General features: G+C 40.7%; 3 protein-coding genes across 4 annotated transcripts; all 3 read right to left on the bottom strand.

The window, feature by feature from the left end:
- Window positions 1-8: 8 nt before the first annotated feature.
- On the bottom strand, window positions 9-6,019 carry LOC108088849 (venom acid phosphatase Acph-1). 2 transcript variants are annotated; one of them, XM_017186823.2, is made up of 5 exons: window positions 4,940-6,019; window positions 2,797-2,895; window positions 2,338-2,421; window positions 1,269-1,427; window positions 9-867 (listed from the first exon to the last, which is right to left on the bottom strand). In XM_017186823.2, the coding sequence occupies exons 1-5, from the start codon at window positions 5,099-5,101 to the stop codon at window positions 157-159; spliced, it is 1,215 nt and encodes a 404-aa protein (XP_017042312.1). In that variant the 5' UTR covers window positions 5,102-6,019; the 3' UTR covers window positions 9-156. The 2 variants fall into 2 exon arrangements, with proteins under 2 accessions (XP_017042312.1, XP_017042313.1); XM_017186824.1 differs by lacking the exon at window positions 4,940-6,019 and adding an exon at window positions 2,995-3,017.
- Window positions 6,020-6,759: 740 nt separating this feature from the next.
- On the bottom strand, window positions 6,760-9,002 carry LOC108088848 (venom acid phosphatase Acph-1). Its single transcript, XM_017186822.1, has 5 exons — window positions 8,758-9,002; window positions 7,981-8,079; window positions 7,839-7,922; window positions 7,620-7,778; window positions 6,760-7,558 (listed from the first exon to the last, which is right to left on the bottom strand). Exons 1-5 carry the CDS (start codon window positions 8,938-8,940, stop codon window positions 6,848-6,850), a joined length of 1,236 nt encoding a protein of 411 aa, XP_017042311.1. The 5' UTR covers window positions 8,941-9,002; the 3' UTR covers window positions 6,760-6,847.
- A 219-nt stretch (window positions 9,003-9,221) lies between these two features.
- Window positions 9,222-12,239, bottom strand: LOC108088847 (venom acid phosphatase Acph-1). The gene is made up of 5 exons (XM_017186821.2): window positions 11,572-12,239; window positions 10,771-10,854; window positions 10,558-10,716; window positions 9,976-10,503; window positions 9,222-9,530 (listed from the first exon to the last, which is right to left on the bottom strand). The coding sequence occupies exons 1-5, from the start codon at window positions 11,869-11,871 to the stop codon at window positions 9,333-9,335; spliced, it is 1,269 nt and encodes a 422-aa protein (XP_017042310.1). The 5' UTR covers window positions 11,872-12,239; the 3' UTR covers window positions 9,222-9,332.
- Window positions 12,240-15,350: the final 3,111 nt, after the last annotated feature.

The raw sequence follows: 15,350 nt of genomic DNA, 5'->3' as shown, positions 1-15,350 counted from the left end.
GAGTTCAGTAAATTATCAATTGCGCCCTCATTGAGGAAACGCCTTTATTCAGCCTAAGTTAAACAACTGCCTTAACTAGCGGGCTTTATTCAGACCCACTCCCTGAGATGTGTAGCACCCTTGTGATTTACATATATATCCACTAATTTCTGGCTCTCATGGCCCTCGAAGAGGGGGTTCCGTGAAGGCCTCATTCCGAGACTCGCACCGCTTGGCGTCCGCTTCCGTGGGCAGAACGTCCTTGACGGATTCCACAAGCTTGTCCAAAGGACACTGGAACTCGCAGCCAGGCAGCGTGAGCTTTTGTGCCTGGCCCTTGGGATCGTTTCGGAAGTAGATCTCCACCCAGTAGTCGCCGGTTTCCTTGTTCTTGTGCAGTTCGAACAAAACCATCGAGGAGTAGCGGGGCATCTGGCGTTCCCAGATCTTCAGGGCGGACAGGACGTTCACCACCGTGGAGTCGTGGCCCGTGTAAATGAAGAGCTTTCTGCCACTCGGCTTCAGGGTTCCGTTCCTCTTCTGCTGCATTTCATCCAACATCTTCTTGAGGAAGGGTCCGCCCTTGATCTTCTGCATCTCGGGCGTGTAGACGTTGTAGACGTAGCTCTGCTCGGCCAGGAACTGCATTCTCTCCGGGAAATAGGAGTGCGTCCACTCGGGCAGTTCAAGTCCCCATTCCTGTTCTGCGAGCAGAGTCAAGTACAGGGACTGCACATCCTCCGGCTCCTTGAAGCTCAGGCCAGTGTGCTTTTCCAATTCCTTGTACATTTCCAGATAGGGAGCGATTTCCGCTTTTACCTCTGGTAGCTCGTAGACTTCGTTGAGAGCCTCGAAATACCGCGGGCAGGGCGTTCTCACTAGGAGCAACTGAAAAAATTATTAAAAAAATTTATATTTACACAATAATTATTGATGGAGTAAGAACCTAATTTCTGTTTCCGATTTGAATTTAGTTCAGAAATTAAATCTAGTTGCAAATTTACTTGACTAATTGATTTAAATTTTGAAACCTTAAGTTAAAAAACTGTAAGAGGAATTAACATATAATACGTGGAATAAAAATTATTTAAAAAGTAGGTAATATCAAACAAAAAACTATAGTGTGAAGTAACACCGAAAATTCACTTCCTAAACTATTATTATACCACCCTTGTCAAAATAAATCTCGAGAGTTAACACCTCATGCCATTACACACAAATACAACGAATCAAATCCGTTGTGGAGTCCATCGTTTCGATTAATCATTTCAGTAATCAAGTATACGCACCGTATCCTCGCTGAGTTCCTGGGAGTAGACAGGTATGGGCTGCCAATTAAACCGACTATTCCACTCCATGGCGGTGCCTTTTGGCGGGAAGAAGGCGGCCAAAACAGTCTGCATGGTCATGTGAGTCCGCGGAACACCCGTCGCCTGAGCGTGCACCAGCTATCGATGAGCAGGGAAGAAAGCGGAGAAGGAGAATGCGGGGAAGGAGAAAGCGGGGAAGGAGAAAGCGGGGAAGGAGAAAGCGGGGAAGGAGAAAGCGGAGAGCGGGTAACAGAAACAGAACGAGAAAAGAAGGAATTGAGTGATGAGCCAAGCGCGCTTGAGCTTTGCAATTTGTAAACGTCCGCACTATCAGGCAGCCACCCAGCGGACGTGATGGTAGGAGGGATGGTAAGGGTACACAGAGAGAAAACGGTGGCCGCTTTAAAGCAAAATTATATTGCCTTTTGATAAGTATTAAATTATTTAACAAATTTGTACTGATATTATTTCCAAATAGCAATAAAATCAATGTTAATATTTTTTAAATTACTTTAAATTATATCTTAATATAGTTGGGTAACTACAAACTTGTATCAGTCTCAATTTAAATTTATTAGCAATTTATACATTCAAATTAGAAACTATTACTCTAGACTCTATAAAAACTGATTAGCTCTTATTTGTTTTCAGCACTCTAGTCATTTCTATTTAAATTCCTTCTCAGAAATGAACTATGGGTACCTTTACCAGTAAACAAATAAAAAGATTAAAAGTATGATTAAAAATTCACAGATTCTGAATTTTTGTGAAAAGACAATTCACCTTTGAAAGAAGGTTCACTTTACTGAAAAGCACTCCAAATAGAAAAAATCTGGGAATTCAAAGCTCTACACATTTTCTATTCATTTACTATTTACTTTTTACTTTTTACTTTTACTTTTTGGTCACAGCATATACCCGTACTAATGCAACATCATTTAACTCTCGTAACAAAATCAAAAGATTTTCTAAAATTATCTAAGATTTTCTCTCTGTGTAAGGGGTAAGGGCTGGTGCCTTGTCGGTTCGTTAGTGACTGCTTACTCACATCAGGACTGTAGTTGGGCGCCAGAAATTTGCCATAACGCTTACGCAGCCAAGTACCAATGTTGAACAGCTCGCGCTTGCCATTCTGGAGCGTTGATTTATTGCATGGCATGAGCGGATGGCACGTGAGACAACACCAGGGAGCCAGCGGGGAACGGAGAACGGAGAAAGTCCGAGACAGAGATGGAGAGAAGTGTTATAAAATAATAAATGCCTTGCATTTTTGCAATTGCATAAGCATATGCATGTGTATATGTTAATGCAGCCGGCCCGTTCCCACTTCCATTCTGGTTCCCTTTCCCATTCCCATTCCCGTTCCCTCAGCTCTGGCAGCAAAACATTTGCATTTCAATTTATTTAAATGCTTTGCAGGGGAACGAGGACGGGGAGTGGGGACGGGATCCGGGATCCGGGGATGACGAGGCGAAAGTTTGTGCTGCACAACTTTTTCCCCACTCACATTTGTTATTTGTCCCCAGCCAAAGGGATAGTAGGTCTCATTTACATAGGGATCCCTTGGATACGTATCCGCCGGCGTTCGTGGTCCATGTCGGAATACCTGAAGTTTAGCAATTACAATTTTTATTAGTCAAACGGATTCCCCACATGTCCACCGCAGTATGCAGGTATATATGTCAACCGATCGAAAACCAGAAACCATTTAATTAGCCGGCGTCTTTGAACAAACTCTGCACGCGACGCACTTGTAATATTTAATCGCTCGTGCGACCCCAGATTCCCGCGGAAGTAATCTCTATTTGATTGCTCCAACTTTCGCGCTGATAAGACGACGACTCACTTGAAGGTCAGCCCTGGGATCTAAATCAGACTATCTCTATATGCTTAGCACTGTATTTCCAGTTAATCAATCGACTCTGATCAGAGCTCAAACAAAAAGCAAAAGTGCGTCGCAGTTTTGTTTGCAGACAGGTTTTTGGGCAAAGTGTAATTTGGGAAGCCGGTTTTGCTTTGCTTTCGTTTTGTAATTAATTGTTTTTATTTGTGGGTCTTTAGAAGACGTATGACTTAGCAGAGTGTATAATCAAGTTAATTAAAGCAAAAGCTATTTCACAGAAATAATATATTTACACTGGGTTTTATGGCTTTTATACAGGTTATTTAAATAGATTTGTTTGTTGATTAAGTTAGTCCCTTCAATAAGCTTAAAAATGTTTTAAAAAGGCATTTTTAATTTTTTTTGCTATAAGACTAACTTTGTTATAAGACTTACTAGAAACATTAATCAATATAATTACACCCCTCTGTAAAAATATCCCCCACCACTGGTAATTGAGATAACATTCAAAACAATTGGCAAATATAATTGTGTATCACTCGAAAAAATTATATAAAATACATATTTATTAGCAACGTGCTTTAATTGGATTTCGCTTAGTTTCAATGACCACTTAATCCAAGGTCAGCCCGAACTTCTTACAGCCAACTGGCTTTTAAATGAAGTTACAACAAACAAAATGTATTTGCAGCTTGGGTAACATTTAGCGCAAAACTTTCCGCCTGGCTGCACTTGATTGTTTTTTGCAAAGTGTAAGTCACAGCAATTATATGAACGTATTATCGAATTGAATTGTGCCAGTCAAATTGTTAAAACAGCTGATATAATAATATAAGAGTAATGCAAAGCAACCCGATACTAGACCTCTAAAAGATCTGCCAGCTATGCGGCTGTCATATCTTTATCGCGTGAATTTATTTTCCGTGCTGATGGTTACGATTAAATATCCGGACAGAATCTTATCTGTAACCCGAGCTGACACTAAATTGTAGTACAGTAATAATTATGAGTTAACACACGACTACAAAAAAAGTGCCAGCGTTTGCACTTTCGCTTAACACGTTTAAAAACAATTACTTTATCAAGAGAATGTTTGTTTTTATAGCCCACGTAAATGTCAATGCCAGGGAATTTCTCATTGCGGTAAACAAAATATTCTAACGCGATTGTCACATTGTTTGTTATCAGCCGGATTTTAAAATGTTGCTTGCTTACTGTGAATTGGTGTGCACTTTTTTATGATATATAATATATGGCTCTAAAAAATAAAACGTTATTATGAGCCCAAAGATAACTTGGCACAGTTGTAAATTTTCTTTTTTCTATCGCGGTTTTTCTAAACCAAACATAAGTTATTAGAGATAAATTTACAAGTTGGGTTAAATTTTGTGTAATCTGCTACAAAAGTTTTGTTATAGCCAGAGGCAAACGGCTGTCAATTTCAAAATAATTCACTGTTTTTGTCGCTTAAACAAAATTGTAAAACTTACTCTGCATCTTTTTAGAACTTTAAAAGAAAATAACAACTTTTTTCACTCTAAAAAATGTTTATGAGAACATAAATTTCGAAGTAATTAAAGTTTGTTTTTTTTTTTCAAATATGTTTTGATTTAAACACTTTTGCAAACTTTCACTTTATTGTCTTCCTAGACTTCTGCAGATTATTTACACAATTTTATGATGCTTGTGAAAGCTACCTGTTCACTAATGACTGATCACTAGCTGTCAGCTCTGCCGCTCAGCTGATTTGTGAACCGGGCTTTAAATATTATGAATTTTATGCGACTAGCACTGGCCACTGACTTACCACATGCAGCAGCTCGAGCGTGGACTTATCGGCGGCGGGATCGTAGAGCTTGGCCGACGACTCGATCGCCGAGTGGGCGACGCACCAGATTAGAACCGCCGATGCAATTAAGCCGCCCGTCATCGCTAGACAATGCCGTCGAGTAAAATGCGAACGCGGCATTTTGCTGGGCGCGCTTTATACCCGTAGAATTTGTCAGGGGCTCGGATTCTCCGACTTCGCTTGGGCAGGTTTCTACGGTCTCGGATTCGGTTTTTGGGAGTCAAGAGCCTCGGGTCAGATCGAAGACTAGCTCCGCTTAATCTACTCTCGAGTGTGCTGATCGAGCCACGAAGCTATCTAATTTTCGAACGGGTTTAGCGCCACGCGACCTTTACTGAGTGCACTGGTTTCTCCGGGTGTAGAGCTACTATCTTCTGTTTGCCGTGGATCAAATCAAATATAGAGCTGATAGCCACTGAGGTAATATTTAAATCTTCGACTCTTTCAAGGGCCGCACGCGACTGTCTTTGTGCACTATCGTCGGCAGTACTGCGGGGAATATATCATTGCAAAAGTCGAAAAGTGGAAAAGCATGAGTGTTTGGCTCTTTTATCGTTCCATTATCGCCAAATGCTTTCGTCACCGTCGCTCTTTTTATTACTATTATTCTATGTGTTATTGTAGCTGGCGGTCTATTGTACGAATATATGTTTGACCGAGCAGAAGCCCCAGACACCGACACAATGCCGCAGCGTTTGAGGCGTTTAAAAACGCGGCCGCGACTTTTAATTTATATGAACTCTCGGATTTGCTCCGCTTACTTATTTCTTTCTGGTTAGCGCCGCCGCCCCCTCTCCGAAATTTAATGAATTTGTCACCGAAACTGCATGTGAAAGCACTTTGGTAATAAATCGTTTGGCTTCTTGATCGGGGAACATGTTAATTTCACATTATCCATTATCGTTGCTTAATTGCTTTCGGGGCCGGGCAGGATTTGGATTACGGTTTCGTCATAGTCCGGAAGTATTTTTGAAGTTACATAATGCCCTTTTGTTTGGATCCGTTCTGCTGTTTGTGAATTACTTCCGATTCGAGTGAGTGGAGCCTCAAATGCCAACTGTTTGAATTTAAATAAGAGCGAACAGTCTTTATATGATGGATGTGCTGACTTGAGGTGAGAGGGTGGGTTGAGATGTAAGCAAATGTTGGATACCTTCAAGGCGGATATTAGTTTATTAATTCCTATTTTGAGATACATTGTTATTTTGATTTAAGTGTCAGAATTTTAAAGGCTCTTCAAACTTTAATTGAAGTAGACTCTTTGATTTGCTTTGATTAATAAAAAATCTCAAATTGGATAAAAATAATTCAAGAAAAATATTTTACTTTAGTTTTAAGAAATATACATGTAATATCAGTAATTAAAAAAAGAAAAAGAACTTGAAATAAACGTCGCCTAAAAGTATGCGCTAGTCAAAATATAGATAGGATTTTACTATGTATTTTGACCGCTTTGTACGGAAGAAATTAATTTACGAACCCTTCTTAGCAAAAAATTAAAGGAAAAACTAAATTTGTTAGGATTACATTTGCGAGTCTTTTTTGTCTAGATCAAAGAAAGCAGTCATTTGTATTTACTCTACATAGTACCACAAAAATTGAAGACCTGCAGCTAGCTTGTATTATTTAAATAACCTTTGAATCTGCCTTCCCATGACGAGGCTATCTCGCCACAAACTAGTTCAGCTTAAACACCCACTTAACCAGATAATTAGTGTACAATGCACCCACCTAGCGTGTCAATAATCAATGCCCTGAAATTAAAAACACACAAAAAGTTACACATATAATAGGTAGACACGAGTATGTATTTATTCTTTAAGTAATCTTAATACTGCACATTGGACCATAAATCACGGATATCCCTCACTTATTATAGCTGATTCTTCCTCCCTCTTGGGTTCCCTTAGCTTCGCATAACTCCGCGTAGGGAGCATCCGGGATTATGTCCTTGGTTAGCTCCAACAGCTTTTCAATGGGGCACTGCTTTTCACAGCCTGGAATCTGGAGTTGCTGCGGCTCCTTCTCCGGGTCGTTTTGGAAGAAGACCTCCAGGAAATACTCCCCTGTTTCGGGGTTCTGATGCAGTTCAAAGGCAATAAGGGCTGAGAACCGCGGCATCTGAGCCTCCCAAACGTCCAAGGCGGAAAGCACATTCGTGATGGTCCAATCGTGACCACAGGAGAGGAACATCCTGCGATCCTTGGGCTGCAGCTTTCCAGAGATCTTGTCCTGCATTTGCCGCAGCAGGAGCTCAACGAAGAAGCCGCCCTTCATCTTTCGCATTTCAGTGGTGTAGGCATCGTAGACATAAGACTTGGCCGCCAGGGGCAACATCTTCTCCGGATAGTAACCCTTTGTCCACGAGGGCAACTCCAACCCGTATGTTTGCTCCGTCTGCAGTGTGATGAAAACATTGGTGACATCGTGGGCATGAGTAACGTTGAGTCCAGTGAGGTTGGTCAGTTCCTGGAGCAAGTCGGCGCTCTCGGAGTGCAGTTGTTGGACCTCCGGCAGGTTAATCACCTCCAAAACGGCTTCATCGTAACGCGGACAGGGTGCCTTCATTCTTAAGCGCTAGACAAGAAATAATAATTGTAAGTGACTAATTTAATTTAAATAATTCGATTATTCCTACCACATCAGTTGCCTCGGGCTCCATCACAATGGGAATGGGCTGCCAGTTGAGCATCAGGTTCCACTCCATGGGCGTGTTCTCCGGCGGAAAGAGTCCGGCTAGAACCATCTGCATGGACATCAGGGTGCGCGGCGACTCCGAAGACTGGGCACGGATCATCTGAAAGGGCAACGCTCTGATTATTTTTGTGGCCCCTGCGGATTGCTCTACTTATCGTACATCGGGCTGATAGTAGGAGGGCAGGAAATCTTTATAGCGCTGACGCAGTTGTTTGCCGATTTTATACAGCTCCACTTTAGCACCCTGTCGAATGAAATTGCATTAATTTGGATAATCCCGTTTATACTTGCTAAGTACTGACGTTAGTGAGAGCTCCCCATCCGTACGGCGCGTAGGTTTCGTTGATGAACGGATCTTTGGGGTAAGTGCTGACCGGAGTTCGGGGACCATGGCGAAAAAGCTGTGGGAAGTGAAATACATTTGTGTTATCTATTCACAGTGCTCTTTCAAACCATAATAATAATAAAATATATCAAGCGGACAACTATTAGAATATTGCCATTTATTTTTTACCCACAAAAGAGTATGCTCAATCCAAGAAAGTTTCAAATAAAACTAATACACTATTTAAATAAAACATTGTGAATAGTATAGAATAGTACTTTTCCCTTAATAAGAACGTGTTAACACTGATTTCAACAAATAAATATTTATAAAACTGGAATCTGCTCATTTCCCTACTTATTTAATTTTAATTGTCCTATAGTTATGCAAATAAAATAGCCGCATAATTTTTGAACCGGTTTCAGGTCTTGGTATTTAATGCAATATTACGTATACGCCAAGCAAACAGCAAACTGGCTTTAGAACCCTAACGAGTGTTCAGTTTTGTTTTAGGAGAACTGTAACAGTTGAAACGGTGAAAATGTTGTTTACCTAAGAGAAAATTTAAGTGCGCTATTATAGAATTTGTCACCACCAACTAAATGAGTTTGACACATTTTGGGTAATTTTAGGGTCTACCGACTCGTTTAGTTGCCAAATATTTAACGAGTTCTAATTCGGCATGAGCTAGTTATTTGGCCAACGAATTGTCTGTGTAATTATTTCGGCGTTTTTGCGTTTTTCACTTATTTACCACGTGAACCAGCTTCAGGGTCGAGTTGCTTTCACTGCCGGTGGGCTTGTGTACACCGTTTGGGTTCTTGAAGTCGGTCTCCGGTCCCTCAGTTACTTCTTGGGGAACTTCCACTTCTATAACACCTCCGCGAACGATTAACACACAGCTCACAGAAAGAAGAAGGCCGAGAAACCTTAGCATTTTCGCGATTTGACTTTAGCGATCGTTGGGAATTAAGTGGACCGGCTTCGTTGAGGCTTGTGCGTTGAGTGACTGCATCAATAGAACTGCGGACTGCTTTTAAGTCTTGATTATGTGGTGTATACACCCATACTCTCAGCACTCGCACACCGATAGATAAGAGCGGCGAAGAGCGAGCAGCGAAATCATCACTACAATGGCAGGCATTTCAAAAAATTCCAATTTAATTAGTTTCGCACGAAAATGGTTTCCCCCCGAAAACAAACTCAATTATCTTTACTTTTAGGGGATTTCTATTGTACTGTATAAATTAAAATATTCTTTTCACTACACTCCGTCGGCTGCTATGGTAACAATGAGTGATCAAATTTCTCTTTGGCAAACGCTATTCGCTAACGGCCATTCTGATCGATTACGCGCGGTGGCGGCTCCACGAAGTCGTCGTCATGGGGTCGACACCTCTGCTCCGCGGGTTCGTTTGGCAGCACCTCCGCACTCAGCTGAATCAGACGACTCAGCGGACACTGGCGGTCGCAGTCCTTCAGCTGGAGCTGCTCCAGACAGCCGTGCTCATCGTTCCGGAGGAAGATCTGCGAAATGGCATTAAAGCGATTAGTTTTAGTTTTAGTTTTAGTTTTAGTTTAGTGAAATATACACTGGCTTCAAGCATTGTACATTTTTTAGTGTAAAGCAATATAATATAATATAATATAATAAGAGTGATCGCTGACTAAGTATATTTTTGTTGAGTGCATACATTTAGTAAAGAGAGAATTAATATTAATAATTACATATAGTAGTAAAAAGATTTTTTCGATGCAAGTCTAAGAAATCTCAGTAGGGGTCTAGCCCATATATAAATATTTTTGCATAAATTATAGTAGAAATCACAACTAAGCCTAACTACCGTGGGAATTTTCAAAGCTTTGTTCGTACTAAGAAAAAATATAAGAGAAGCGCCTCAGAACGATTATTGTAAATCGCGTTTAAAAGTACCTAATTACTAAACTCGCCTTAATTTATTGAATGCCTTACCTCCACATAGTATTCACCGGTTTCCTTATCCCTATGCGTCTCGAAAATGGCCATCACTGCGAATCGCGGCATCTGGCGCTTCCACACACCCAAGGCCATTAAGATATTACCTACTGTCCAATCGTGGCCAGTGTAAATGAACATTGCGCGGTCCCTGGGCTTGAGGCTTCCTGCTCTCTTGGCCACCATCTCCTTGTACATTCTCTTCAGGAAGGGACCGCCCTTGATCTTCTGCATCTCGGGAGTGTAGGCATTGTAGACATAGCTCTGCTCGGCCAGGAACTGCATTCGGTCTGGGAAGTACTCCTTGGTCCAGTCGGGCAGTTTATAGCCGAACTCCTGTTCAGCCAGCAGAGTTATGTACAGGGAGTTGATGTCCTCCGCACTCTGAATCGACATCCCAGTGAGGTTTGTCAGCTCGCGGAACATCTGCTGAAAGGGTTCCGTTTCGGCGATGACTTCCGGTCTCTTGAAAACCTCCTCCAGTGCCTCGAAATAACGAGGACAGGGTGTGCGGACTAGCAGGAGCTGAACGATTCACGCAAATTAAATTATGAAAGGAAGGTAATCCAGGCAACCTACCGAGTCCTCATCCAGGGGCTCCGAAACGATTGGAATGGGCTGCCAGTTCAGGTGCTTATTCCACTCCATGGGGGTTCCTCGTGGCTCAAACATGCTGGCGAGCGTCGTTTGCAAGGACATCATGGCCCTTGGAGAGGCGGTTGCTTGGGCATGGAGGCGCTGCGAAATTAAACTTGCTTAGATCCGCAATTACGGATTTTTACTGTAACCCACCTCTGGTCTGTAGTACGGACCCATGAAATCCCCGTAGCGACGGCTGAGCCAGCGGCCCATTTCGAAAAGTTCCCGCTTTCCGGACTAAAAAATAAGATAAAACTCAAACAATATGCAAATACATATAGCATTTTCCTGAATACTACGGTTTAACGCTTTGCAATTATAGGAGAACTGTTTTTTTAATAAACGTTAATTGAAGTCCCTTAATTTTGTTTATGCATACCCACTATGATAGACAATAATTCCTTTGTTTTATTAAGATACAGATTTAGTTCAGCTTGTTAAACATTGTTTTTAAAAGAACAGCTTACACATATTCTATGTGAAACAACAACAACATCAGAATTTGCATGTTCTATTCTTTATAATCGAAAACAATAGCAAATCAAAATGTCATCTAAGAAATTTTGTTTTACTTTTTGATATATTTTGTTGTAAATAAATATGTTGACTCCTCCAATACCTTGCAAAACATACCTACATATACAAGTGATCGTAAAATAATTAAATAATAAACATCTCATTAAAAAAAGTGTAAATAACTCAATAAAAACATTTAAAATTAATTTTATTTTGAATCACTATCGGTATGTATTGTAGTAGAAGTTTTCCAAGAACTGTATAAGTAAGCGTGTAAGATTTTACAAGTAATTCGTTTTAATAAATTTAACTAGAACTGATAAGTAACATTGAATGATTATTTTGTGCTAACTGGAAATAATAAGTAACTTTAAATGACTGTTTTGTGCCACCATGTATTCGTTTACGAATGTAAATAACTTATTTTCATTCACTCACGTTGGTCACGTGTCCCCAACCCGTTGGCTTGAAGCCATCCTTCAAGTAGGGATCCTTGGGATACGTGTCCACGGGGGTGCGAATGCCATGTCTGAAAACGATGTGCACCAACTCCAGGGTGGAGTGCGTGGTATTGGGACTGGTCTTGTAGCACTTGGATCTGGACGCATCTTTCCATTCGAGATCCTTCGAGGACACTCCACTGTTCACCACACCAATCACAATTACGAGGCCCAGGAGGGCAGCTCCCACACCGAACATCGTGAGTACTTGTTTACGCGTCCAGCGACCGAATATCATTTTGAGGCTGGATTTCCCTTTATACAGATCGAATCAAAACCCGGAAGAACCGATATTTAGAGTCCCCAAAAACGAGATTTGGGAGCTGATGATTTTTTTACTGCCCGATTTATTTATTTGTTACGTTTAATTGCGGGTTAATTTTTAATCAATTTTCCGTTTTATTTGTTTGGGTTTTTTTACTTTTGGGTGAGCTGCAAGACGCGTGCAACTCGCAGCGCGTCTGAAGCTAAAATAAAGTGGTGACAGCTCGATACGGAGAACTTTAAAGAGAGATAAATCAACGCTCGTCTATTCGGCTATTGTTGCCTCAGGTGTTGTTGTTTTTGTTATTGCTGTTGCTACCGTTGACCACTTTCCAGCGAACTCGGCTTCGAACTGAGTTTGCAAGCCAGGCTTGAAAAGCTAAAACAAAAGTCCCAGCTAATTGGGCGTTTCTCATTGAACCAGGCAATTACGTATACGTTGGGTTCAAGTATTTGCGGAACGCGGCTTTTCACTGGCAACAAACACACAAAAAACAGTTCCACCGTCCACTTTTGGGTCTATTTATAGGTTCGCAACGCCCTCTCACATCCAGTTGGGTATATCTTTAGAGGTTTGCATACTCATTATCCTATATTGCACCCCGATTCAGTTCCTGGTCGTTATTAAGAGTAGTCCGTTAGTATTTAACTCACAACTTGGAAAAACGTACAGACTCATTTTTCGGTTTTTACGCTTTTTTCCAAGTTAACTGATTGTGTCCCAAAATATATTATATTTAATGGTAACAGCTTAACAGACAAATAATAATGTAAGCATTTTCTTTAAATGAAATTATTAAAACAATAATCTACCAAATTGCTAAGTTAAAGCTATGATTGGAAACAATCATGGAAACATTTATTTTGATAACAATTTAATTTAATCAAGCTTTTGTCAGATTGCTTTGTACTATATTCAAAAAGGGCGTTCTAAAGCCCTGATTAAAAACAATTAATAGTAAAGTGTGTATATAAGTATTCGAAAGGGGTGTGTAGTGGACTGGACTAAACTGTTTTAATAACCCTATTCAGGGGTGGCGTTTGCATTAAAAATAATAGAGCTGACCTAAAATTCTTTGTGACCATAATCAAATCTCCCCCAGAATCCCTCTGTCCACATGATAACTCAATATCTTAAACTCAAAGTGCTTGAATGAGACAAAAGCAATAAAATCGTAATATATGTGTGTGCTTTGGCTTTTGGCTGCACTAATTATTTGCCTTGTTTCAGTTTGTTGACACTGGGTCTGTCGGGAGATAATAATTTTAAGTTGCGTATTCGCAATTTCGTCTTGTTTGAACAAGTTGTTGGTGGGGTTTTGTTTCCCTTTTTTGTATGGCTGTCAGAATTTGGCAAATAAATGTGAGTAAAGATCTCTATTTTGCGGAGAATATCTGTTTGTATGTTTTATGTTCGTTTGGTGTCACATTTGCTTTTATTTTGTTTGCCCGAAGGCTTATTAATTGGACCAGAGGGGCTGGGTGCGCTGCCAGAACCTCGTGTTTGTCGATCGTCGCTTTGCCATGTGGCTAATTGTTGTCTAAAATGGATTTTGTGGCTAATTAATGACGGCGTCGACGATTAACCGTTACCTGGGTCTTTGCCAGCTTCCGAACCAGGCAATTACTGGCAAAAAAAAAACAAAACAAACATAAACAATGAGTGCGCTGCGTGCTGAATACACTATAATTTCGTAGTTGTGTGTGACTTCTGACTGAGTGTCTTGAACTTCTGTCTGGTTTTTTGAGTTGTTTCTGATTTGATTTCAGCTGAAATCAGAATCAATATAATTCACACTCGAGCATTCGACATAGAATAATGGCAACTATGCCCGAGAGCAACGTAATCGGCATTTGAATTGCATCAGCTGAAAAGGCGATTAACATTTTTTAATTCGAGAAGTGAAAACAGACGGCCTTGCTAGCGAACTGGAAAGTAAATTTAAAGTGAATTTGGATTAGTTCTGCGTACTTTCAGTTTTCAGAATCAATAAAAAGATTGCAATATTAAACAGACATTGCAAATCTTTTATTTTGATTTGACTTAAGACCTTATCGTCGCCTTATTCATAATTCAGTGCAATTTTGGACCAATTAAATTTTAAATTATGTTCATTTTTTAAAGCAAAAGTGAAATGTCATTTGATGGGCAATTATGATGGTTTGTGCGTTTGTTATCATCCATGTTCATGCTAAACGAAGTTCAGGGGAATTTTTTCAACTTTATTTATAAAACAACTGAGGACAGAAAAAATGATTCATTCTTAAATGTATAATCTGTTTAGTGTTAATAGAAATATTATTTGGTTATTTTCGGTTGATACCTAATATTTGCTACGCCACAAAATTGTTTTCACCAATTTTACTGATAGTGCTTATTATTTGTTTACTTTGAAGAATTTTATTTTACGTATTACTATATTCCTAAGCAACTATCTTCTTCCGCTCTTCAAAGCACGTGTGCTCTAGACCTGGATTATATATGTATATTTATAAAGTCGAATAGCTCTACTAAGCCTATTTGCTAATGACTCTTCCCGAAATTTATGACCACTGCGCCTCTGCAAAACAAAAACAAAGAAAAAACCGAAAACGGAAAATATTTTCAAATAATATATTTCTGCCAGGTCAAAGGTTGCGTTGGAAGGAGCACGTGCTAAGTTGGCCATAAAACGTGCATCAGCAAACAGCCAAAATAAGAGCCGCTTTTGGGGCAAAAGCATCTTGAGGCTCAGGAATCCATCCCACACACCGCGCACACCATCGGCATTAATATTTATCAGACCCGCAATTACGATTACCGACATCCCACACAAACTATGCGAACCCGGGGTAATGAAACCGAGTGGTCGGGGGAGGGGAACTGAGGTCCGGGGGGAAATCTAGGGAGTTCCGCCAAATTGTCCGACAAAACGATGCCGCGAATGCTTGGCCAAATTTATTGATTCCGACGCATTGAAAATAGTTCTCGGTGGAGCAATTTCAAAGATTTGTACGACAGTTTTTTCTCGCCGCTCCACGACTCCTCACTTGAATGTTTCTGCCTGTTCTTTTTACATTCTGCTGAAATGGCTGAAAATTTCTAACTGACGGGCATAAAAATTCGAACACGCGTAGTTAAACGCGTACACACACACACACCAACACAGATCGCGCCCAGAGGGGGCGTGGCCGGTCTATTCAATGAGACAAAGAGCGCCGGACCCGGGCAGTCTGCGTTCGGGGATTACGTCTGGACCGCGTTTTTTGGCAACAATTTGAAGGGAGACCTGGGGTCGGGTCCAGTTGGAGTGGGAAGCCCGGAAAAGCGCGGGGAAATTCGGGGGGAGGGGAGTGGGGCCTCGTTGTTGTCGCCTAAACGATAAAGCAATGACAAAAGTCAGCAGCGATTAAAGTTCAATTGGTGTGACCTGCCAATTGGCATAAAGGAAAAAGATTTCAAATGGCAGCAAA

Source organism: Drosophila ficusphila, unplaced genomic scaffold, assembly GCF_018152265.1.
Source record: "Drosophila ficusphila isolate 14025-0441.05 unplaced genomic scaffold, ASM1815226v1 contig_106, whole genome shotgun sequence".
NCBI lineage: Eukaryota > Metazoa > Arthropoda > Insecta > Diptera > Drosophilidae > Drosophila > Drosophila ficusphila.
Note: the sequence above shows the minus strand (reverse complement) of the source record. Positions and strands in the feature narration are given on the sequence as shown.

Coding starts and splice junctions, on each gene's coding strand:
- LOC108088849 (XM_017186823.2), bottom strand. CDS start 5,101: ATGCCGCGTTCGCATTTTACTCGACGGCATTGTCTAGCGATGACGGGC. Junction 2,422..2,796: donor GCTGGGGACAAATAACAAAT/GTGAGTGGGGAA, acceptor TCAACGCTCCAG/AATGGCAAGCGCGAGCTGTT. Junction 868..1,268: donor AGGAACTCAGCGAGGATACG/GTGCGTATACTT, acceptor TAATTTTTTCAG/TTGCTCCTAGTGAGAACGCC.
- LOC108088848 (XM_017186822.1), bottom strand. CDS start 8,940: ATGCTAAGGTTTCTCGGCCTTCTTCTTTCTGTGAGCTGTGTGTTAATC. Junction 7,923..7,980: donor GATGGGGAGCTCTCACTAAC/GTCAGTACTTAG, acceptor TTCATTCGACAG/GGTGCTAAAGTGGAGCTGTA. Junction 7,779..7,838: donor CCTCCTACTATCAGCCCGAT/GTACGATAAGTA, acceptor TTGCCCTTTCAG/ATGATCCGTGCCCAGTCTTC.
- LOC108088847 (XM_017186821.2), bottom strand. CDS start 11,871: ATGATATTCGGTCGCTGGACGCGTAAACAAGTACTCACGATGTTCGGT. Junction 10,717..10,770: donor GTCCGTACTACAGACCAGAG/GTGGGTTACAGT, acceptor TTAATTTCGCAG/CGCCTCCATGCCCAAGCAAC. Junction 10,504..10,557: donor AGCCCCTGGATGAGGACTCG/GTAGGTTGCCTG, acceptor TGAATCGTTCAG/CTCCTGCTAGTCCGCACACC.